The following is a 26,723-nucleotide window of genomic DNA, read 5'->3' on the forward strand; positions in this document are numbered from 1 at the left end:
GCAGTGTCCTACCATTTTATCGTGTGCACCAACTACCTCATCCAAACCTCAAAACACGCTGACACAAATCTCAAGGTTAAATCAATGAAAGGTCAGGGAACGTGGATTCGCTGTGTCCAGTTAATACTTGCTTAAATATTTTGTCAGAGTTGAATATCTTGGAATGTGTTGTTCAAGTGCGAAACTTCTTGTTTTATTGGCGTAAAAGGGAAGGAGACCGGCAAGAGGGGGTTGTTTTTTAGGGGTATGGCCACCCATCAAGGCCTCCCATCGTACTTAAGGTCATCCATTATTCATAACGGGTTGATTTGGACACTATCTATCTACACTTTGTCTCCAGACTCTCCAAGGGCATATATTGCACTACAAAGGATGCAAATTGTACAGCAGTTGCGTTTTGTGAACCGCATTGATGGAAATGGTATTGCTATAATGTTTTAGCACTGCAAGATTGTTCTTTGTACCGCAGTGTTGCCCCCCAGTGTTTCAAGGGTATCTTGTAACCAACAAAGACGCCCATTGTAATGAAAATAATACTCAGAGGATGTCTACTGCAGGTGTGCCGATGTGCTGCAAAGCTCCCTTCTATATGGCCATTGTGCGGTATTACAACAGTGGTGTCTCCTGTGACTATCAAATGGGCCCATTGTACTGCGGATCGTATTCAGAGAATGCCTTTGCCCACAAACGTGTCATTGGTGAGCACAGTATGACAACGTTATATTCTAAATAGGGGACGGATCAAAGCCCGGGCGGACAAAAATCCCGCGAACAAAACCCCCGGCGGACGAAGGTCCCGGCGGACATAAGCCGTTCGATCAGTATTAAGTATATATGAAAAATGACATGAAAAAAAAGAAAAATGAAGTTGTTTCCTTGTATGAAAAAACTTGAAACATTCTCCCTGAAGTGACGTTTCAGATTTCAATGCATGTTGGCAATCAATAGAACCTCTTCTTACTCGTTCAATCGCCATGAATTCTAACCTTTTTTGACGACATCGGAAAGAGATGTCTCTCAGCGGCATGAATGCTCGACCTCCATTCTAGGCTTATCTGAAAACTACGAAAGTCTACAAGTATGGTAAACGTATGTGTACAACACTTATGAGAGGAAAGATGTTGAACCAGAGTGACAGACTGGTTCATACGCTTTGGTGACAAATTTTGATGGAAAACAAAGTGACACTATATGAATTCCCGCCAACAAATATTTAACATTAGGTTTGTGCGTGTTTCGATCTTTTCGAGTGTAGATGTTTTTTATTCTTTTTAAGAGAATACAAAAATACTATTTTTCTTGTGAACTATAATATGATTTGGTTTTAATTTCTAATCTATTATCTATTATTTATTTTATTGGTGTTTTACGCCGTACTCAAGAATATTTCACTTTTAACACAGCTGCCAGCATTATGGTGGGAGGAAACCGGGCAGAGCCCAGGGGAGCCCACGGCCATCGGCATGTTGCTGGAAGACCATCCCACTTACGGCCGAAGAGGAAGCCACCATGAGCTGGACCTGAACTCACAGCGACAGCATTGGTGAGAGGCTTCTGGTGGGCTAGCGCGCTAACCAACTGAGCCACGAAGGCCTCAATACATCTATTATAGGGAACACATACAATTGCATAAGACGCCTGTAAACCGACTCAAAGTGCATGCATACCTTACGGTATCCGCTAGGTAATACTGTGAATCGTAGCAAGCTATAACATGTATACCATGCTGAAATATTTCAGCCAAACAAATTAAGTATAGTGGTACTACCTAGAATAAACTTATATTTGCTCGACGGAAAGCATTCGATAATAATAGTAGAGAGATCGGAGACAGTCATTTTTGCCATTTTTTCAAAAAAGCACGTGTACAACGCTTATGAGAGGAAAACTGTTGAACCCGAATAACAGCCTGGGATACGATTTGATAACAACTTTTTAGATGGAAAACAAAGCCACACTATACGAATTCCCATCAACAAATATTTAACATCATGTTTGTTAGACTGTCGGATATGTTTTGCCGGTTAATGAAAACGACGAGGCTTTTGTCCACCGGGGCTTTTGGCCGCCGGTCTTTTGTCTTGAATTCGCTCTAAATAGTCTTGTATACGTAATGGAACACAACATCTTGGGAGGATTTCGATTGACTTGACACAACATCTAGCATGCTGAATAAGCTGTAGAAACCATTTGATGTAACTTGCTGTCATAGGTGCTTCACGTTGTACTCATTAACATTTCATGAATATGACCGCGGCCAGGTTAACAGGTGGACATAACCCTGACACCAAAAACCATGAGACCACGGTATGCTAACTGAGGCTACACCAGAGATAGTTTTACCAAAATAAACGAATATGGTGTATGGTCTGTGACGGCAATAGCTTTCTTGCGGAACTTATCTTCAGGGATTTCACACTATGCAACCAAAATCCAGTAAACCATTCCGGCTAATAGCAATGCGTCAATAGATCTATTAATTGATGTACCGTTGTGATATAACATTCCACGGATTAAAAGTGGAGCCATTTTATTCGTAATTATGACAAGAACAGTGGCTGCGTAGCTTATATCCGACTTTGCGAACGTAACCTTTTCAAAAAGATATTTTTTAAATCTATGTTTTCGGACTAATATTGCTTGGTTATTATGCGTATGAAAATAAAAACAAAAGACACATACAAAAGAACAGTGGCTGCGTAGCTTATATCCGACTTTGCGAACGTAACCTTTTCAAAAAGATATTTTTTAAATCTATGTTTTCGGACTAATATTGCTTGGTTATTATGCGTATGAAAATAAAAACAAAAGACACATACAAAAGAACAGTGGCTGCGTAGCTTATATCCGACTTTGCGAACGTAACCTTTTCAAAAAGATATTTTTTAAATCTATGTTTTCGGACTAATATTGCTTGGTTATTATGCGTATGAAAATAAAAACAAAAGACATCCTTTGTATGCACACCACCAAATTTGTTTTCCCTGTCATTCCTTTATTATGAACATCGTTTGATTCGCCCCACCCCTCATACCAAACATTATCCATGCCCACCCAGTTTAACACAACAATGAAAGACATTTGGACAGATCTTGGGACAAACCCGTTATCAGTAAGTATTATAATAAACACATCTTATGATACCTGTGCACATGAGCTACGAGAACCAATGGATAAGAGCAACAGGGCCTCACAAAAGCACAACGGCTACGAGAACCCATCAAGGTACAAGACAAATGAGAACTTATCAACGTACCGTAGAATACTAACGAGAACCCATCAAGGTACAAGACAAATGAGAACTTATCAACGTACAGTACAATACTAACGAGAACCCATCAAGGTACAAGACAAATGAGAACTTATCAACGTACCGTACAATACTAACGAGAACCCATCAAGGTACAAGACAAATGAGAACTTATCAACGTACAGTACAATACTAACGAGAACCCATCAACGTACAAGACCATTAAGGTACAAGACCAACGAGAACCCACTGAGGTACAAGAGCAACGAGAACCCATCAAGGGGCAAGATCAGTGAGACTCAACAGGTCATTGCCAAATGTACGTTTCAGCTTTCAGCACATCTGCTGGTCATGTGCGCATGCAAGACCACTTTGCAGGGCTGTATGCAAACCATTGTCAAATCCTTAACTGGCACTTGCATAGCGATGAGACGGAATACTATATACAAGTTCTCACTAACAGAGGGAAATCAGATATGGGCTATATTGGCCTAATATTTCTGTGGCAATTAAGTATCATAAATGAACTTTCTTACCTAGTCTAGATTTTGGAATTCTAGAAACATAAATAGAGACAAATATCGTTTTAAGTAGAAAGAAGAATTGAAACAAATCTACTTGGCATTGTAAATCGACCTCCTAAGCTGTATCACATTGCCGAAAAAATTTTGCAGCCTAAACTAAGAATATGGCTAGTCAATTAAAATGGGACTCTGTGCAAGCTGACGCAAGATTTTGTCTCCAAAACCTTTTTTTTTCGCCTTGAAAAATGTGTTTCACTAAATTAACCGCTCCTGAGTTTAGGTTTATATACATAAATATATATATGCCATGTATATTGCACTTTATGTAATAACGTCCTTTGAAGATTTATGTAGCTGTGAGTCCTTTCTTCTCACTTGTTTCCAGTCCATAGCCCTTCGCATTTTCTGTGGCTGCAGTCGCGCCATACGACTTCCGGTCCGCATCTACCCCGCCACTGTCTTTGTCCGGGTTTAGTGTGGTAAGAGGGACTGTCTGTAAATAAGGCACGTACGGTTTTCGGGCCATTGGGTCGTTCTTCTGGACCAGTTTCAGTCCAGGAGGGGGTTCCGACCACGGCTGTGGCTCACCTGGAACAAGTACCGTTATTTATAGATATATTTATAAATGGTAAATTATATAGGTTCTATACCAAATATTATGGCCGTCGGTTTCTACAGGGCTGTGCAGAGTTCACTCACCATAATGCTAGTCATCATCGCCATACAGGTGTCATACAAGTGCAGTGCATATATAATTTAGATGAGTATAGACAAATGGGTAATTTGCCTTGGCATAACACTTACTATAGGTCTTCATCATTAAATGCAGCGATAAAAATCATAATAAGCGATAAAAATGATAATAAGCAATTAAAAAGTCAAAATTTTGACGTAAAACAAAACTAATAGTATTTATCAGCGTTGAAGTCTGCAAAATTGTTTGATGTTGAATCATACCTGAGCCAAATATAGCATAAAAGATGACAGCAAAGGCGAGTACACCCGAGGTGATGAAGAAGACAATGTGCCAGCAAAAGATAAGATCCTGCAAACAGAAACCCGGGATGCAACGTAGTATAGCCAGAGAGTCTGAATTGTTGTGGGCGTATACGGCCCACGCACTGTCTTATACTCCCCCAACTGACCATCGTACACCACATAACCAAAGACTTCATTTATTCCGAATCAAACAGATTTATGGTGTTCCATGAAGTATATACTATATATCATATGAAGTATATATTATATGAAGTATATATTACATGAAGTTTATATATATATTGATTGTTTAAGCTACATATTTCCCACAATCGACACTGGAGGAGATGAATTTCAGATAAACCAGCTGAATCTTTATGGACTAGTACGTGACATCTAGTAAAGAATCATGTATTAGCCAATCGGCAAGAGAGGGACAACTGTCCGCTTTTTGTTGACATTTTCCATCAAGAACACTTTCCATTGAGAACATTTTCCTCCACGAACCACTTCCATCAAGAATTCTGTTTATCTCGAACCCTTTCCATCAAGACACCTAAGAATAGATTTAATGGAATTACAGCACGTAATTTGTTCCTTCGTACATTATTATTTATCATAATCTATTATGCACAGTGGAAAAAAAGTAATTACGTGTACTGTGGACGTTGACCCCATACCTTATCGCCAGCGTTAGTGATGTGTCCCGCCACTAGAGGAGAGGCGATCGCCCCCAGGGTACCCAAGGCCGAAGAGAGACTGACAAGAATACTGGCATAGCGAGCAGCCAGATCATAGTGGTTGATCTGCCATCCTGGAATAAACAGTTGTGTGTAAACATATGAGTACATTTGTCAAAATGATTTACACAAAAAAATTATGCATAAAAGCTGCTACTGGCACTATAGATAACCAGTAGTACGTCCTACAGTGTTCTTTATTATAAATAGGAGAAAAATCGATTTATTTTATTTAAAACACAATATAAAATTATCATATGTTGCCTCGCGTCTATTCTGGGAGTCCTATATAAGAATACCACAAAATGGGGTATCGTTTCCCACACAACAGCCAATTGAGTCCAGTACGAATTGCAACATACCTGATAATATAATTGCAGTATAGAGAGTAAACCAGAGCAGCAACGACAGGGTGATAGCTGGCAAATGGTCTTAAGTAAGCGGTGAAATACGGCCTTTTGCCAATTTATCGCATTCAGGCTTTTATTATAACTTTCATGTTAATATATAAATAGCAGCAATTTACACGCCCCTTAGCAACATAAGTAGAATTAGGTACCGGTAAAAAAAAACCAGTGATGTTAATTGCAATTTATTAGACGTCACTGGTCTTGTACTAAAAAATTACTAGGTGTACTTTTCGTCAACAAATGATCATCCCAAACACAGGACTATGTACATATATGGAAGTCCGCGAATTACTAAAATGGGGAAACGTTATATCCTTGAGTCTAATTTCTTTCATCCTGGTACAGAATTAATGCTTTTCTGATTTAACCTCGTCCACAAGCGGCACAGTTAACACTTAATAAAATTCGTGATCGAAACCATAGCCTAAAATATTTTTTTATATTGTCTAAGTGTATTTTGTGATCTACTGAAAATGGTGAGAAAGATGGAGTGAAAGATAATCGTTATGGATGAAACTAACAGTTATTCAAACGCTCCTAAACTGGTGCATACTAGAATTTTGATATTGTATGGTAATTTTTGGGTGTGTTAAGGTGTGTGTCATTTAGAGTCACAGTTCTCGTATGGACTATAAGAAACCTGTAAGGTTGTGTAACAATATTCAAATTCATGGAAGTCGGATGCGGCCATCTTTTCTCCTATTTTTTTTACCCAAGCCAGGAAAAGCGATATTCGAATGAGGCTGTGAGATTAATTCGGGATTAAGGACACGACGTTCTGGCGGTATTCCAGCGAGTTCCCAACGACATTCAACGAGAATCTCGTGAAAATCTCGTGAATTCATCTGAAGCTCGCGCCTTTGTCTGAATCTTGAGTACTTGTTGGAATATTCTTATTCTAGATTTGCATGAAATTCTCGAATGAATGCCGTTAAAGATTCTTTGGAATCTCGATAAAGTTTGGTCATAATATGACGATGTTCTTCTAATCTCGATTAAATCTCGAGCGGTGTCGTTTGAATATCGCTGTTAATTCCTGGTTTTGAGGAGGTATGCGAAAAACAGTATGGCACCATCTGGCTTCCGTACATAATGAATATAGAGGAAAAGCGTGTTTCCTTGCGATTTCGTACCTGAGACTGTGAGACCACTGAAGCCAATCCCGAGGGACAGGAAAATCATCACTACCTTGCCCACCCGTTGAAAGCCTAGTACAAAGAAGCATATAGCCTCCACTCCAAATCCTGTAGGGGGAGAAACGAAAATTATTCTTAGCATAACATAATAGAAAATAAAGAAATACCTACAACACTCGAGTTGAAGAAATACCTATATTAACACACATGTTAAATAAAGGTACGGCCTAAGATACAACTTGTGTTATATACTCTCCAGAATACATCTTCCAACCTTCATTCCGATGATCCGCCATAAACAGCCTGAAGGATTTGATGACACCATTTTGAAAATCTTTCAAAGAGACAGACGACATTGACCATTGTTGCGCCATTGTTGCACGCGCCATAAGAGTAGAGGCCGAGTGATCTACATCGCAAATAATAGCATTCCCACGAAAAACACCTTGCTGCACCATAACTACATAATGGAGTGAGTGAGTGAGCGCTTGGGGTTTAACGTCGTACTCAACAATTTTTCAGTCATATGACGACGATCATTAGGGTGCATGTACGTGTCTCCTTGCTGCAGGACGGATTTCCACCGCTCTTTTATTTAGTGCTGCTTCACTGAGACGACTTGCCGAAGGCAAGTAAGCCGCCCCGCCCGAGCCATTATACTGATATGGGTCAACCAGTCGTTGCACTATCCCCTTCATGCTGAGCGCCAAGAGAGGAAGTTACAACTTCCTTTTTTTAAAAGTCGTAGGTGTGACTCGATCAAGGATTGATCCTGGATCTACCGGTCTACCAGTTATTGCACTTACAGGGAATATAGTAATATGGATAACTGCACATGTGTGTTTAGGTGATGAAAACTGCGAAGCAAAGAAAAATAAGAACAAAACTTGATTCTCTCTAATTAAGGTTCATATTATAAGTTAACACCCTATCGATTTAGCAGAAGTCGTGAAATATACCTTTTCCAAAAATGAGCATATGCAGCGTACGTAAAACGTACGTACTTGTGACTTATGCCGCTGAGTGAGCTTCTCTTCCTTATCTTATGATTACTGGCATTCTGTTGTGAAGCTGACGCCGTATTAAATTAATTACCCTAGACCTATATAAAACTGAAGCAAATTTATCGTGTGAAAAACTTCACCTTTACATTTCTTTTGACACACAAACTGTAATCATAGCGCTATAAGGCCTATCTGTAAGATGCGAGAACAGCCATAGAGGCCGCAGAAAGTTAAGTAACACTTACCGCCACAAGTTAGCAGTTTTCTAACCACTGTAGCATTCAGCATGTTATCCTTCATGAGGCAGTCAGCGATGTAACCGCTACTAAAAGCCACAACTGTCATGAGAATGTGCGGGATCGAGGACAACATGCCGTTCTGTAGGAGAGATCAAGTTCGTCAAGATTAGACAGAGACGTTAGCAATAAACCGAACAATGTCGTTTACTGAGGTTACCCTGACATATAAACAATAAGCCGAACAATGTCGTTTACTGAGGTTACCCTGACACATAAGCAATAAGCCGAACAATGTCGTTTACTGAGGTTACCCTGACACATAAACAATAAGCCGCACAATGTCGTTTACTGAGGTTACCCTGACACATAAACGATAAGCCGAACAATGTCGTTTACTGAGGTTACCCTGGCACATAAACGATAAGCCGAACAATGTCGTTTACTGAGGTTACCCTTACATATAAACAATAAGCCGCACAATGTCGTTCATAGAGGTTACTCTGATAAATAAGCAATACGACGAACAATGTACTTCGTGGAGGTTTCAATAAGACATAAGGAATAACGACTAACAATTACACTGAGACATAAGCAATCAGACGAACAATGTCGTTCATGGAGGTTACACTGAGACATAAGCAATCAGACGAACAATGTACTTCGTGGAGGTTACACTGAGACATAAGCAATCAGACGAACAATGTACTTCGTGGAGGTTTCAATAAGACATAGGGAATAACGACTAACAATATCGTTCATGAAGGTTACACTGAGACATAAGCAATCAGACGAACAATATCGTTCATGGAGGTTACAATTAGACATAAGCAATAAAACGAACAAAATTGTTCATGGAGGTTACACTGAGACATAAGAAATCAGACGAACAATATCGTTCATGGAGGTTACAGTGAGACATAAGCCATCAGACGAACAATCTAGTTCGTGGAGGTTACACTGAGGCATAAGCCATCAGACGAACAATGTAGTTCGTGGAGGTTACACTGAGGCATAAGCCATCAGACGAACAATGTGGTTCGTGGAGGTTACACTGAGGCATAAGCAATAAAACGAACAATATCGTTCATGGAGGCAACACTGAGATAAAAGCTGAGATACAATGTCCTAAAATATGCATATCGTTAAAATATGCATTTGTTTACTGGTACAGATTGCTATAACATGCCCATATATATGTCTGTTCACAAAGGGATGTATAACTGTCTAAGAAGTTTTTTTGAAGTGTTCACTGGTTTAGGCGAGAATAGGCGAAAGAAAAACATGGCAACATCCTACTTCCATACATTGCCGCTGGTTGAGTTACATCATGAAGCTATGGATTGCATGGTTATGAATACTATTTTTTTTATTTATTTGATTGGTGTTTTACGCCGTACTCAAGAGTATTTCACTTATACGACGGCGGCCAGCATTATGGTAGGAGGAAACCGGGAACCCGGGGAAAACCCACCACCACCCGCAGGTTGCTTACAGTTCTTTACACGCACGACAGGAGAGAATACTATATAATATAGCCAATACGCATATCGGTAGATTCATGTATGTACATAATTTCAGCTAAATGTAAGATTTTCCACTGAAAAAGGACTATGTACTTACCTCGGCAATGCTGTAGTTAAAAGCGTTTAGGTAGTAAGGTTCGTTGGTCAGCATCAATATGAAAACGAAATTACGGGCGATATTGCACACGCATAGAGATATCACAGGTAGTGACGTAAAGATAGAGGCCCATGGGATCTTTTCATTCTGCGAACACAAATTTAAGGTTCAGCGTAATAAGTATGTGTAAACATACAGCTGCCCTCACCCCACACCCCCATCCCACCTTCACCACACCTGCTGGAATGGAAAACACTATTACTGTGGCAATCATCATTGACAGCTGACCACAGTGACTAACCACTATTAAACATCAGGAGTTTAATGTCATGGATACAGCCAAAGGTGTACCAATCGAAGGTCTACCAGTTTTCATCAAAAATTTAACTTTTATAGATTTACGTTTTACGTTGTTCTCAGGATTATTTCACTTATACGACGACGGGGAGGAATCTGGGCAGAGTTGAGGAACAACAGATTATTTCACACGCCTCTTGTTGCAATGAATTTCACATGCCTCTGCAGACACTGTTCAGTATAGATTATTTGTTTTTTAACGCCACATTCCAGGGTTGTTTTATTACCCGACCATGGTCAAGTTGAGGAAACTGGAGTTTACGGTGTGAACCATCTACCATGGCAATGTACCTAATACCCCCCCTGACAAAGGCGCAGTCAAAACAGCGAGAGCTGGATTCGAACATGTGTATGCGAACCAGTGTAGGAAGCGAATTCATAAACAACATGGCACCCAATGGTAACTAGTGTCATAGAGAGATTGGCCATTTTCCTCTTGTAATACATGAGTACTAAGTTGCAAGTTGGCACAAAAAACGTCGTCGCAAGGAAAGAATGAACAAGTTACAAAAATTAGGTCCGATTTAGTCATTCTTAGTTCAGACTGACCTAGATTGACCTTGACCTATGAAGTTGAGGACGATTGTCATATACCTGCATGTCATTGTCTACGACCCCTTCAGCGCATGTGCCGATCTCCACGCTCGCTTCACATCATGTTATTCACACCATTTCGGTAGTTTGAATGAATGAATGAATATTTGGAATTTAACGACTAGTTTGACCTATGGAGCCTATAAATACGACACACTTAGGCTTAGCCTCATTACTGCGGGACAATGTAATCCGTATTCATTAATAAAATCGTTTCACGTGTCCGTTGGAATAATGTTTTGTATACTTTAGAAGAAAATAAGGCATGTATTAATAGAGACAAAGGTTGCAACAGAGCTTTGTTATTTCTGACATCGTTTTCTTGCCTCATCACCGTTACCCCATTGACCTTGGCGCTGATTTGTTTGTAATGTTCTAATGTTTTTAGTGGTGGCAGTGAACGTAAAGAGCGGAAGCCGGTAATTAAGGCCATCACCCTAGCATTGTATTATCGTTCCGTCTTAAGATGATAGAACAACACTGTGAAGCGATGACACGATACTGTGAATTGATGACACGATAATGTGAAACGATGCCAGCATTGTCCCATCGCTTCTCACTATCCTTGCATCGCTTTGTTCCATCGGCGGGTACTCTCTCTGTTGCTCACTCACAAACCAGACCTCCATCACACAAGCAAAATATTTTTCCGTATGGAGAGAAATCACCAAGGAATAAGTCAATAATTACTGTGGGTAACAAACGCCCATTTCTCAGACATAACTTCTGTTACCTACCTCATATTCAATCACGGTGGCGCCCTGGCGTTTCTCTATCATTGTCAGCTCCTCGTTAGATATGCTGGGGTGATGAGAGGGTCTCTCATGGGCACCAAAAAGCCAGATGATATACCATAAAATGGCCACCCCAGCTGTTTCCAATGAAAGGCGAATAGTATAATTATATGAAATATACCCCTTAATGTCCATGCACTCAGCCATATTAAACACAGCCAAATGGAAATTCTGGTAAGTACACAATGAAGAAACAACAGATACAATTAATATAATATATAGTAATACACTATACAATTGGTCAACGCCCAAGGACTGATTGAATTCCACAAACGGGAGTTTATAAATGTACACATAAGCTTAGGTATTAAATATTTTAGAAATTTTAAATTTTAGACACTTTAGGTATTAAAGTGTCTAAAACATGCACTGGGTGCTAATAATGGCCTATTCTTTAATTCATCTGTCTATATAGAGTCTTGCAGTATTAAGGGACTACGTGTACAGGGATTTGACCAATTTTGTTCGGATATTAAAACAATGCATTCTGATAATAAGCCAGTAAGTATATACGTTTCGAATTATATTACAATTACATGTAAATGAAAATTATATATTCCATATTGACAGTCTTTTGGGCAGCAGTTAAGATCTTTTATTTTATATCAGAATTGGGTTTGATATGGGTGTGTTGAATTTAGTTTTAAACATCCGTAACCGTGGTAGCGCACTTACGTATTAATTGGTGTAGATTAAGAGGATTACCACTGAAAGCTGCACATTGGATGCAACACGCTATGACGTTTAAATCAATTGCCTAACAAGTCCTCTAAACAATTTAACAGCAAAACCACACTTCACACAAAAAAATCACACAAAAAAGCACTTCAATCACACAAAAAAGCACTACCAGTCTGAATGAACCACTGAGGTTTAACGCCACACTATATTTCAGGCAATATTTGAGTCAGATCGTGGAAAAATAGATATTTGTATATTGTCGTATATATATATATATATATATATATATATATATATATATATATATATATATATATATATATATATATATATATATATATAACACCATAACTTTCCAAATTTATTGAAGTATATTTACTGTACTGTGTACAGCCAGTCTGCAATTACATAGTTAGAGAACATTTCCGCAATTACTTTTATTACAGCAATAAACGGTAAGTAGTTTAGCTTGGGTTAATCACTTTGTAGATGCTTTCATATAATTATCTACTTAGGCTATATCAATGTAAGAAATGACCCTTGTGAACATAGAATATTTACATAATACATTTAAGCCTATTATTAGCTAATATCTTCCATTTGTAACAGTTGACATTTCCAACATACGATTGCTGTGTTTCGGTTTTTTTAGGTAACCTTTATGTCATATAACTGAATAGTATAGGTTTATACATGGATATCCTTAAGTACGTACATGTCACGTGGTAAACATATTGCCATCCTATATAATGGGTGATAAAGCCGGCCACAGGGAACCCGATCACAGCGCCTGCGTATGCACCTGTCAAGAAATAATAAAACACAACATTAACACGAACAGCAGATCTGTATGCACCTGTGGACAAATAACAGAATGCAATATTTTCATGACAATAACACACACACAAGTATCAGGCTCAGGTGACGGAACGCCTGGGAAGATTAAAATTCTCTGCAGCTATAGGTTTTGTGTAGGCGTACATCAATTACCAATGGACAAATATATGGAGAAACCGGTTTAAATTAAGAAATTGATACTTTTGATTTGATTTGTGTTTTACGCCGTACTCAAGAATATTTCACTTATACGACGGCGGCCAGCATTATGGTGGGAGGAAACCGGGCAGAGCCCGGGGGAAACCCACGACCATCCGCAGGTTGGTGGCAGACCTTTCCACGTTATACTTTTGAAGAATATTAGATATATTTTTAAATTATTTGATTTGTGTTTTACATCGTACTCAAGCATATTTCACTTACACGACGGCAGGCAGCATAACGGTGGGTTTTGGAGAATATACGCCTACATATAACACGAGCCTCAGAATCAACCCCTTCGGCAAACGACGTCATATTGTTTAATAAAAACTTGTTTTCGTCGTTTAGGTTTACATTATAACTGGTTTAGTTAACATGCTAAAATAATGGCAGTAATTTCTCATTTCAGATGATATATGACCTTTATGTATAGAGTATAAAGACGGCACATAACATTTATACAGATAATTATGCATACAGTATCAAAATGTATGCCTGTATATATATTTGGGGTTTAACGTTGTACTTAACAAGTTTTCAGTCATATGACGACGAGGAGTCATTAGGTGTGTGTACATATATTGTGTCTTCCTGTGGCAGGGCGAGTCCATGTCGCCAAAGTGCAGCCGCTACTGAAGTATCATACCGAAGACACCAGACATGACATGCCCATGTTTCCTTGCGATAACCTCTCAGTGGTATCAAAATGTTAGAATCACTCTAATTTTTCATTTCAGATAACCTATAGCCATTATGTATAAAGTATAAAGATAGCAAATGGCCTGTAAACAGAGAATTACGCAACCAGGATCAAAATGTACATTAAGGAACCTGCGTATGGTCGTGGGTTTCCCACGGCCTCTGCCCGGTTTCCTCCCACAATAATGCTGGCCGAGTGAAATATTCTTGATATGTATCTATGCATATACTTTATGGAAGAGATTATGTGTAACATTCTCCTTCAACCTATATATATACACGTACGTACAACAAAAGACGTACATGAAATTGGATACATTTCTGCTCAGCTCCTTTGTAGCTGAAACCACAGCAAAGAGTGGGTCAAAATGCGGAAACAAAAGCAACCAGGTATCATTGTCTGTTACATGACAATATTGTATGTCCTTGATGTAACGGTGCTTTATAAACATGTTTTCCAATTATTGTATCCTGTTTTACTTCATGATAACATATGCAATAAATTTTGACGTTTTTAGGAGCAGGATTAAACGGTTTATAATTTCACAAGTGTTGTCCTAGATAAGCAAGCTAAACTTGGCTGGTAAGATAAAATGTGTTCCTAATACCAAGACATACACGTGCTGGCCTTTCAGAACCAAAATCAAGATATTGGTTTCATTCACTCCTGTTTCAACCAAAACAAGGTAATTTAAAGACATGACGTCCGTTATAAGGTTTTCACACGTACTTGCCTGTCGTAACCAAAGCAATATACTTTGAACACATACAATTCGTTACAAAGTTTTCACACGTCCTGGAATGTCAGAAGCAATATACTTTAAACACATGTAGTTCGTCCAAAGGTGTTCGTACGTACTGGCTTGTCATAACCAAAACAAGGTATTTTAAACACATGCAGTCCGTTCTACGGTTTTTGTACATACTGGCCTGTTATAACCAAAACAAGGTACTTTAAACACATGCACTCCGTTACAAGGTTTTCACCTGTTAGAACTGTAGATCCTAGACGTCCTCGTTCCTGGGGTGTGGTCCACTGACGTAACAAACCGTAACAGGACGGAAACAAAGGGCCCTGGAACATATCAGGTGAAAACTACAACGGTATGATAACGGTACATGTGCCCTCTTCGTCATGTCCCTTGCCATGCGTACTATTTGTCCATTTAAGTAACACACAAATGTTCAATGCAGTAACTGTAATATTGCTTATATACACACATCAATTTGTATCTAAACGCAAACATCAAAGTATAGAACAATATGGTATGATACTAAAAAACAAAAGTAAAGGCAGCCAAGGGTTAGCAGTGCCTGTGACAAATTTCTGTTTTGATTTGCACCCTGTGCTGTGTCGCGGCTAACGCTAACATTGAGGTCTCACACTAAAATACGGCGAGTTTTCTGCTTATGAACATATTTACTTCGTGCTAATATAAATATGTTAATGCGCTAAACTTTTTGGAATGTATTTGTTAATTTCAATTTTTTTAAAAATTAGAGTAATTCCCTAACTTTTACTATCATTTTGGTTTAATGTACGCCGATGTTACCATCAATGGTAACTTAATTCTGACAAAAAAGCTTTCAATAAGTGGATACATACCTCACTCAGCCCCTGACAGAAGCGAATAGCGAGAGTAAATTTGTACCCCATGTTGGAAATGGCTACAGGAATCAGCAGGTTGAGCGAGCTGGATATGAGGATACACCCTCCGAATAACCTGAAACACGCATGCGTATAGTTCGTTACCATGGTAATGCTCAAATCTATCCAATCATGCATCTCCCCTATAGACCATACGACCAATCAAACCTTTTGGATATTGTTTTGAAATTTTGCATATACCGATATGTCTGTATAACTGTTGTATGTTATAAATATACAAAAAATGAACTTTGTACTGCAAGTGTGTGTCAAGGACGTATAGTTCTTTCGTAAAATATTTTGACGGCGTAAAACACAAATTAAATAAATAAATAAAATATTTTGTAGTGAGGCTGTTTATACATGCATTGTAAGTCTCCCTCGCGGTGGAACTGTCTTAGGGTGTAACACTGTCATATTGTATTAAAAGTGAAAAATTGTGTATATATACAACTGCTTCTACCATATAATCTTTATGGGAAAGTGTCTTGTGGTCAGCCTGTAAACTTCATGTACTCCGCCGACGTGAAAAGACGACGTGAAATAGTTTGTAGCCATCTCGTACGTCTAACACGTATTGTCAATACGGTGAAATGTTTTGCAGACAGGCCGTGCATCCAACCACAGTCGTATATAGTTTTTCTGCTTGATGAAATACGTGTAGTTTGTAGCCACACCTTAGATATGGTGAAATGTTTTGTAGCCAAGCTGTGCATCCAACCACAGGCGTATATAGTCTTTCTGCTTGATAAAATACGTGTGTTTTGTAACCACACTTTATGGTGAACTTTTCTGAAACCACAGTGTACATGTATGTCTATCTAACAAGACATTCTCCACACATGGTGTACAATATCTGTAGGCTGTGATGTTTGCACCAGATGCAACACACAGCATATAATACAGAATCACATGTGTAATTTATTGTATATGGTGACATGTGGATAATGCTAATAATAATAACAGAATACATCCTAGCATCACATGCAGACATGCTGATAAAATTAACGGATTAATTTTTTCAGTGTATGTGAAAACTTGCTACTTGCTACATTTACACGGTATATTCTCCAGAGTTCTCTTCACCGCGGTGTACGTCAGTATGGGTTACAAATACACGTCGCTTTCAACAACATTGCTGATATCAGTGGGTAAGTAAATGTTATTGTACACATATGGTAAAATCCATCTCATGCAGATAAATGAAGAAAATTCAGCACACACGATATATCTGTGCGAAATATTGATTGACTTTAAAAAAAACAACTATTGTATTCATGGCTAAAATCAACAGAAAATGGTTTACACGTGCGTGTTAATGGGACAACCCATATACCGTGTGTTAATATGAAAAGGAAATAACGAGCCTAGATGTTACCGTACCACTTCGTGTCTAAACTCTAGTTGGGGGAAGAGGGAGGGAGGAGGCTAAATTATAAATTTGTTTATCTTATATATGAAATACACGATCGCTTTAATCTATTAATATATTTGTCATATATCATCTACCAAGCAATGCTACTAAGTAAAGGGTATACAGTTGCCACAAACAACTTAATGCAAACGAAAATTACTACATAAACACAAGGCAGAATAAAGCGAATTACAGTATATTCAGTACGAAGTAAATTCAATACCATAATCCATCAAACAGGCCGAAGCAGTGCAATTTACATTACTGCACACTTTTTGCACACTGCTGGCTTTAATATGGATTTAGTATGGAATTCTTAAACGTGTTATGACCTGGGATAACCATATAAGTGTATATTTATATATGTATAGAGTGTGTGGGTTTGAGGAATTCAGTGTAGTGAGGTTACACAGTACCTGTAATCAAGAATGTGGTCGATCACTGTTTACTACAGTGGGCTGTTTACTGCATTTGGGGTTTTATTTAATATATACAGAATATGTAATTTCGTATAGTATTAAAGCAGTCGTTGAGGGTCACAGGTGGTGTGGATATCATAATGCCCTATGTACAGGTAAACGTTTTCAGGTAAACGTTGACAAGCGGAACATATAAAATCGTATGACCTATTAAGCAAAGAATCTTCGAACATGATGACGTCAGCCTCCTGTCGGATTTGGAACGGATCACGTGGACTTGGCATTGTCATGGGCATGTGGTCTTAATGGAATTTAAATCGACCGACAAGAAACAGCAGTGGTTAACTGATTTCCCTCAGGTAACCGCATTTTTGCATTTTTGTCCCTCACTGCGTTGCCTTGTGAGTTTAGCGGTTGGTATTGTAATAAGGTTAAATAAAGGCGATCCTTCAACCGGTAAAACTATCTTAAAAGTTACACTGTCGCCTTTAGATTTCAACCTCAACGCCAGCTAGCACTTGAGTCGCCATATCAATTTTGGATGTCAGGTTTCTGTTCTTTTGTTACATCGGCCATATGTTAATTTATTTGATTAATGTTTTTCGCTTTATGCAGAAAATCAATATGACTTCAAAATGTTTGATTTTTAAATTAAGATTTGTTGATGTTAAGACAGATGTTGCAATGGTAGTTGCAATTAGCTATAAACTTCGATTCACGGTCCCTTTGTGAACTGGGCTTTGAACGCAGGTAGGAGATGAACATATACTTGCCTGTGACAAGGCACGTGCTTTGACAGAAATCCGCCCGGGATGTGTGTGCAAAAGAAGCCGATGTAGAACATACTATGCATGATACCGGCCATGCTGGGATCCCAGATATCCGTTGGTAGCTGAAAGATGAAACAGTAAGAATCAGTGGTAGACTTTGAGTGTATGTATAGGGAATCAGTAAAGTATGTACTGCGCCTGGGGCCGATTCCACAAAGCCATTTCTTACTTGTAAACTTTAAAACATCTTCACAATGCTTAGTTTTTAGTAATGGAAGTTGAAATTTGGAAACATTTGTCTTAAGATAATTTTGATGAGGTAAACAACATTTTAATTTCTGAAGGCGAAATAAGAGCTTTAAGATCGCATTTCAAATTCTAAGATTTCAAAGTCAGAAATGGATTTGAGGAATCGGCCCCTGGACCCACGAGTTATCTTTTTGTTTCTTACGAAAACTTTATGAAAAGCAGAATTCCATACGGTTTGTACAGCTCTTTCATTTAAGGTATGGGTTATATAAATGTGTTCTTTTCTTATAAGCAAAAGTGTTTGTTTAACATAAGCGGCATCTACAAATGTAGATGCAAGTTACGTAGTGCTTAGCTTAAAAGCCATTTCGACATAAGCAATTAACTTAATCAACGAGAACCCAGCGTCTGGTGAAACAGCAAAGCTATCAGGAACTTGTTAGTGGTTAGTGGAAAACATTTTTGACAAAACATACTGGGAGATTAGAGTAAAACAAAAACGAAAGTGTTTCTTTTTGGAATAGCGAGGAATGGGAGGAAAATGTGAAATCGTAAAGTTAGTCACGGAGGACGATAGAAAACATGGGATTAGACCCATGTGTAAAGTGAAATATAAAAACATCTTGTACACAATAGCTTTTTCGTCCCGAGCGTTAGCTAAGACATTTCAGTGCTACTGCCTCACACATGCCAAACGTAACGACTGAAATGTAAATGATAATTAGCAAAACAGATGGGCCAGTGAGCCCCAATTAAACTTGCGAGGCCAATGATTTACTGATGAAGGATGGGAGAAACCATGGGTCATTTAATTAATCATTAGGCGATAAGGCATGGGAGAATATATGGGTTTCTCATGAAACATTGGAGAACCCAAGAGCCATTTAGGGAAAAAAGGAACAACACAGGGGTCAATGAGGTCACGCTGGGGCAAGACAGAACACAGGGGTCAATGGGGCCCCCGATGAAACAAGGCATAATACAAGGGTCAATGGGGGCCCGGATGAAACAAGGCAGAACACAGGGGTCAGTGTGGTACCGATGAAACAAGGCAGAACACAAGGGTCAGTGAGGTCTCGATGAAACAAGGCAGAACACAAGGGTCAGTGAGGTCTCGATGAAACAAGGCAGAATACAAGGGTCAGTGAGGTCCCGATGAAACAAGGCAGAACACATGGGTCAATGAGGTTCATATGAAACAAGACAAACACAGGGGTCAGTGAGGTCCCGAGGAAACGAGGCAGAATACAGGAGTCAGTGAGGTCCCGATGAAACAAGGCAGAACACAGGAGTCAGTGAGCTCCCGATGAAACCAGGCAGAACACAGGGGTCAGTGAGGTTCCTATGGAACAAGGCAGAATACAGGGGTCAGTGAGCTCCCGATGAAACAAGGCAGAACACAGGGGTCAGCGAGGTTCCGATGAAACAAGACAGAATATAGGGGTCAGTGAGGTCCCGATGAAACAAGGCAGAACACAGAGGTCAGTGAGATCCCGATGAAACAAGGCAGAACACAGAGGTCAGTGAGGTCCCGATGAAATGAGGCAGAATACAGGGGTCAGTGAGCTCCCGATGAAACAAGGCAGAACACAGGGGTCAGTGAGACCCCAATGAAACAAGGCAGAACACAGGGGTCAGTGAGGTCCCGATGAAAGAAGACAGAGCACAACGGCCAACGCAGCCCCGTTGAAACATAGGACAACACGGATGGTCTGTGTGGTCTGGGTGAAACATGAAAGTGAGATTGCCGAGGTTGGTGGGGGTGGGAGGGTGGGGGGGGGGTGGGGAGTGGGATTTTTTTTTTAAACTGGTTTAGATTCTACAGCATCAGTTGTACTCTACACGTCAATATTCATGCTGCACATATTCTGCATTTTCCTTGAATAAATCTATCCTTTGTGTTTTGTGTCTTCTTGCAGAATAAAGGACTAAAGCTGTACAAACACAGTACATCAGATGGACTTCGAAGCCTTGGGAATGACCGTCACGAGTCACAATACTACTGGAAAGGTGTGTATGTGTGTGTGTGGTGGTGGGGGGGGGGGGGGTGGGGATATATGGGCTCAAGAGTCTGAATCTTCTTTTCATTCACATTTTTACAAAGAAACCAATATGTATAAAGTATTTCAAAGATTGTGAAGAGTACATATAAGGTAAGACATCTGGTAATAAAGTTGCCATTCCATCCAGTAATCACATTTACAGCCTCTCCATTAAACCTACTTGTTAGTCATAAAAGTAAGCCAAGGCTTTAGGGTAGACTCTATTATAAACTACAAACGATTGTAATAACTTGTGTTAGCCTCAAGTGTTTCTTTTCAAATGCTACGTCATATCAATATTAGCTAAAGTGAGGTAAATTTATGTCAGATGGTATACATTTACAACGCTCCATTTCAGAAAAACAATACTAATGCTTACTGGTTTTTTATATATTTTTTATATTTAAGTATTTTTCTGGATAGTGACAGATACCTGGATATGACTAAAGATTTATCTCCATCAATTTGAATCAGCACACGAATTAACCCACAAAATTGCGGTGCCAGTATACAAACAAACGTGTACATGAATATTTATTTATTTTTATTTATTTGATTGGTGTTTTACGCTGTACTCAAGAATATTTCACTTATACGACGGCGGCCAGCATTATGGTGGGAGGAAACCGGGCATAGCCTGGGGGAAACCCACCACCATCCGCAGGTTGCTGGAACACCTTCCCACATACGGCCGGAGAGGAAGCCAGCATGAGCTGGACTTGAACTCACAGCGACCGCATTGGTGAGAGACTCCTGGGTCATTACGCCGTGCTAGCGCGCTAATCAACTGAGCAACGGAGACACTGTACATGAATAAGACAGTGATCAAAATGAGTATCTCTGAAGACAGAAACATTCAGTGCAACTGGACTTTTTACATGTATGCAGGCGTCATACGAATAATTCTATATAATAAATGCTGTATTCTTCACATTATCTCTAGGACAAAGTGTACAGCATAGTACGTTAAGCCAGCATCAGGGCATGTATAGTCATTTGTCTAACACAGACCATTTCTTATCACTCAGACCATGTTAATATTTTATATACACACAAACTTGGCGACATCCCAGTGAAGCAGACAAAAAAATCTGGGTCCATCTAATCCTTCAACAACGGTAAACAGTGTAAATTAGTAATACCTCTATTATTATATATATATATATATATATATATATATATATATATATATATATATATATATATATATATATATTGACGTCAGGTGTAGTCAGTCGTATTGTTTTACGCTGAATAGTCATCCCGAATATATAATATTGAAGTTTAACCCCCTAGATACTATTTCATACATGCGTCACGTCAGCATATATGTAAACATACCAGACTGCACTATTTTTTTTGGATATGTGCAACGGGAGTATGGCTCAGAGGCGGACAACCAAAGGAATCCAACCAAGGGTCAGAAAGATCATGGATAACTGTATAAAAGAATATACAATGTTTTTCAAAATATTTTAACGAGAAATTAAGTGCAGTTAAGGGCTTCCTTCTGTGGAATTTGCCAGCATATGTTCATGTCTGTATTTGACAGCATCTTTGTCTCTGTTTTACACAGCACATAAACCACCCCATCAAATCACTCCTCTATGTAACACATAGAGTACACAAACCATATCAAAGCTATACACTTATTAAACCTTTTCTAATTATATGGCATTATCTTGAAAGACAATGGCATGGGAAAGAACGTGCAGAACTTTCTAAATTTTAAATTTAATCATGCAAAGATTACGGGTTATGTTGGTTACATTTCTTTAGTTGTTTAATGATATGAAATATGATTTTTTCAAAAAGCACAAGTGGGGTGACCTACAGTAACAACTGAGTGTTGTTTTATATGTAAGGTTATACATGTATATATGAGAAATACAAAGACATATGCATGTTTTAATACATAACATTGTCTTTGAACATGATTAAATACAGCTTAAATTCTGGTGGTTTTATACATGTTGTATATATTTACTATTTCATAACGATTACTTTGAGCCTTTATTGTTCTATATTTAGCATAAACCAAGATAAGTAAATTTGTTGATATCTGACATCAGGAGACCCTTAAGTGTTCTGATAGTAACGGGCTTTAAGGGTCATATTTTACCTAAACTTGTTTTTGGGATAGCTATTCATGTAAAATTATATGTAACTAAACACATAAAACAGGCAATCCTGTTTTATACAGATAGCAGGTACAGAAATGATGATATAATGAAACAAGTGCAAATTCATAATAATTGCAGTATCTCCGTAGCGGATTTCATGTCGTCGTGCACCCAGACTCTCTGTAAGGGAGTGACCCATATTAAAAGATGGGAAGCCCATGTCCAAAATGCTACCAACTGACCGAAGACATAGTCGGCACAACCCACATATACAGAGATACTTAGCTGCAGCTAAAATCTTTATCAATATATGATCACTAAATCTCATTTTACAAGTTGAACATTTAGTGCCTCTGACAAAAATTTTAAAAATCTCGTGATGCTATCTTTCATTGAACTTATATCTGAAAAACAAAATCTAAGAAATAAATATAGTTTTATATGAGATTCAGGTGCTGTCATAAGTGTTTTTTGTCTCTAAGTGTTTAATTCTGACAATAACATTTTCGTTTTAACTCATTCAGGGTATAAAATGAGTAATATCTGAACCAAAGAAAATGTAATTGTGCACATGCAGGCTATAATCAAGCGCCTTTTAAAACACAGAAGAATTTAACATGGCATCTCGAAACTAGGATGAAAACACCTCACGGACTGAATTGACACGGATGTTCAGTTTTTTGATTGCTCTCTGTGTTCTAGATCCAGATTTTAGATAGACCCGCCCTCCACTGGGATGCAGATGTATTATCTCCAGTTATATACGGGCTTCCCTGCAGCTTAATTAATCATTATTATTACTGCCTACGGGTCTGTATAATTACATGTATGCCCGTCATGAAAGACACTTCCACTATTTACTGTGTTAATCCCCGACATACACACTGTAAAATTCCACGATATAGTCAGATACACTTACAGGAGACAGCATATGTTCATGTATGTACAGAGCCTGCTATCCTGCGAAGCTGGTCACATATTTTCACTCAGTACCAACATAGCTGTATTAACAGTTATACGTATACATATAGCAAACCAGTTACTGTTAATGGTCATCTGACAATTTCTTCAATCACAAAGAAATTGAAAAAATTATATTATTGCATGTAAATTTTTACGACACTATTTTATTTATTTATTTTTTTTTTGTCTGATCGGTGTAATACGCCATAGTGAAGAATATTTCACTTATACGACGGCGGCCAGTATTATGGAGGGAGGAAACCGGACAGAGCCCGGAGGAAATCCACGACCATCCGCAGGTTGTTGGCATATGAATTAGTGATATGTTTTGCACCCCGTATTACCAGTAGACACGCACGCGTTGATTGCAGTATATATACCATATACCATATATATGTTGTTTACAGTATTACCTATACGTGTTTATTACCAAGTACTTGGTACTTGATGATTACACCATAACCCATACGTGTTGATTCCGGTATTATCTCCAAATGTAGATTACATTATAGGTTTCAGCAGTACCTGTACTTGTTTATTTAGTCGATTCTTGTTTACGCCGTACTTAAGAATATTTCACTTACACCACGACGACGATCAGCATTATGGTGGGAGGAAACCGGACAGAGCCCGAGGGAAACCCACGACAATATTGTAATCAACAAGTAGGCTACCGGTTATGCTGGAATTAAATCACATGCCTAATAATATGATCAACAAGTATATGTAATACTGTATAATTAACACGTATACATGTCTGTGTTGATTACAGTATTACTTGTATGGGTTGACTGTATTGCAGAATTGTATACATCTACGTGAAAGAATAAAGCGCAATCTTCTCACTATTCTGATATTTTGCATAATTAGCGTAATTATAGTGCTTATAGTTATGATGAATGTATAACTAAAATAATTTTACTCACCTTTAGGCCTATTGTTCTTTACTCTCGTTCGATTTTGTGGTTTAAAATAATTTTTCAACCGTTCAATCTTTTAAGTGCTAAAACACAACATTACCTATGTCAGTGCATGTACTTACATTTGAAATAGCTTCAATTGTTCCCAGTTTCTCATGGGCTTTAATATCCAGTAATGTTATCACGGTGACGGCCAAGTTCACACGGATAGCATGGATGATTGTCATGCCCATACAGATCATGCCAATCATGATATACCGTCTGGGGATATAACAGGAGCAGCCCTGCCCTGTGGACGGGGTAGGCTCACTCTGCCCTTCCGTGTGACCTGCTACGTTTGGGGACTCATGTACATCGGGCGAGGTTAAGATCTCCCTGTCCCCAGCCCCAGAGGACGGCCCTGAGTCGTCCTGTGGATCAGACATTTTCTTCGCAGTCCCGTTATTTCTCAGGTAAGGTTGACACCTGTTGATTGGAACATTCTCACACGGCCTTGCCCGATCACCACGACGTGGACGGTAGCTAAGGTTGATAACGGGATAAACATTAAAGTTTTAAAACCCGCGTGTCACCGGAAGCCTTGACAATAACGACAGTCGTTCACCCTGTATTATATAGGTCGTACCCCGTGAAACCGACACAAACAATTCACCGTCCCACAAAACAGAAATGCTAACAGGGCGTAACACTTTCATCAGAGCCTGCAGCGTTCGTCGTTGCGCATTGTCGCTGTGCCGAGTTACAAATCCCGTTAGTTATCCAGTTACTTGAATAAGTTTCCGTTAGCCTCTGTAGTGGGACAATGGTATTGAACTGCTCTAACAGTTATGTGCACATACAACAGCTGTTGTCATACATCACAATAGATTATCTTTCCAACGGCTCTCCAACACAAAGTGAGACTCCACACAATCGATTGTTTAGCCCAACTTTAGTCTCGATAGGCCTTGTGTCGCTTATACGTGATGCGTATACTGTAAGCTCTATTGAACACGGTAAGCTAAGCGGTAAAGGCCGGCACAGACACATAGTTCATACCTGACCTTAGTCATTAGTAACCTCCAATTATTTCGCGACCTTTTATGACACACATGTACCTTTCGCATAACTAATTGCGAGACCTTACATCGAACGAAATATGTTCAACTATGTTCGCATGACATGGCCCTATACGAATTGTTTGCGAGTTGAAATCCAAGCAAAATATAAATGTATTCAAAACTACGTGCATCACTGCGTGCATTTGTCTGTTCACCGACTTTATCAGCCGCTTACTCACCTTGAGTGAATGTTTTATATATTAATTTATTTTTGTAAATTGTGTTTGTTTCAATTCGTGCTTGTAAAGACGAGCCCACCAACACCAGCAGCTTACAAACTGTCAAAAATCACTTTACCGAGTGGTTGCATAGCTATACATATCCGATCACGCTGCACGTTCACTCTTAGCCGCATGACTCAAAATCTATACTGAGTTGTCAATATAAATTTCATTTATCTAATGACTTCATTTTTAGCAAAACTTCGTGAGTTTATCTCATTTATTTTTTATTTAGTAAAATACAAAGCATAGGTTAGGCCTATAGCCGTTAGGTGATATCATTTTACAGATATTTTACAGATAATTTACGAAAAAACATTTACACAGTTTTGAACTCAACAAAATTAAAAAGCTAAATAAAATTTTAGCAGGTTGTCCATAGGTTGAGTGGGGTTTTGTAGTCCTGTTTTTCGGATAGGTTAGGGCTACATTTGGTAGGCAGATATTCGAACATCGTACCTACGGCATTTCAGGGGTTAGCGTGATAGCGCAGTAACGATCGCTGTGAGTTCAAGTCCGTCTCATGATGGCTTCCTCTTCGAGCCACGCATGGGAAGATCTGCCACCAACCTGTGAATGGTGCCCATTTCCCTTCCACTATTATGCTGGCCGTAAGTGAAATATTCTTGAGTACGGCGTAAAACACCAGTCAAATAAATAAACAAGTAATGTTTATTTATTTATTTATTTGATTGGTGTTTTACGCCATACTCAAGAATATTTCACTTATACGACGGCGGCCAGCATTATGGTGGGTGGAAACCAAGCAGAGCCCGGGGGAAACCCACCA

The 26,723-nt window shown here is 38.9% G+C and overlaps 1 protein-coding gene across 1 annotated transcript; it reads right to left on the minus strand.

Annotated features, from left to right (window-relative positions):
• Nucleotides 1–2,836: 2,836 nt before the first annotated feature.
• On the minus strand, nucleotides 2,837–25,037 carry LOC135467467 (vesicular glutamate transporter 2.2-like). Its single transcript, XM_064745240.1, has 12 exons — nucleotides 24,735–25,037; nucleotides 18,319–18,437; nucleotides 15,671–15,788; nucleotides 15,052–15,139; nucleotides 13,043–13,129; nucleotides 11,590–11,723; nucleotides 9,902–10,048; nucleotides 8,288–8,420; nucleotides 7,036–7,146; nucleotides 5,433–5,566; nucleotides 4,732–4,819; nucleotides 2,837–4,362 (listed from the first exon to the last, which is right to left on the minus strand). Exons 1-12 carry the CDS (start codon nucleotides 25,035–25,037, stop codon nucleotides 4,121–4,123), a joined length of 1,704 nt encoding a protein of 567 aa, XP_064601310.1. The 3' UTR covers nucleotides 2,837–4,120.
• Nucleotides 25,038–26,723: the final 1,686 nt, after the last annotated feature.

The sequence above is a fragment of the Liolophura sinensis genome, chromosome 6 (assembly GCF_032854445.1).
Source record: "Liolophura sinensis isolate JHLJ2023 chromosome 6, CUHK_Ljap_v2, whole genome shotgun sequence".
Classification (NCBI taxonomy): domain Eukaryota; kingdom Metazoa; phylum Mollusca; class Polyplacophora; order Chitonida; family Chitonidae; genus Liolophura; species Liolophura sinensis.

What these genes read in the sequence shown, in the direction of transcription:
- LOC135467467 (XM_064745240.1), bottom strand. Translation starts at nt 25,037, where the DNA reads ATGTCTGATCCACAGGACGACTCAGGGCCGTCCTCTGGGGCTGGGGAC. An exon ending in AAAACTGCTAACTTGTGGCG is followed by an intron (nt 7,147 to 8,287) that starts GTAAGTGTTACT and finishes CTCCCCCTACAG; the next exon opens with GATTTGGAGTGGAGGCTATA. An exon ending in CAGTGGTCTCACAGTCTCAG is followed by an intron (nt 5,567 to 7,035) that starts GTACGAAATCGC and finishes TGTTTATTCCAG; the next exon opens with GATGGCAGATCAACCACTAT.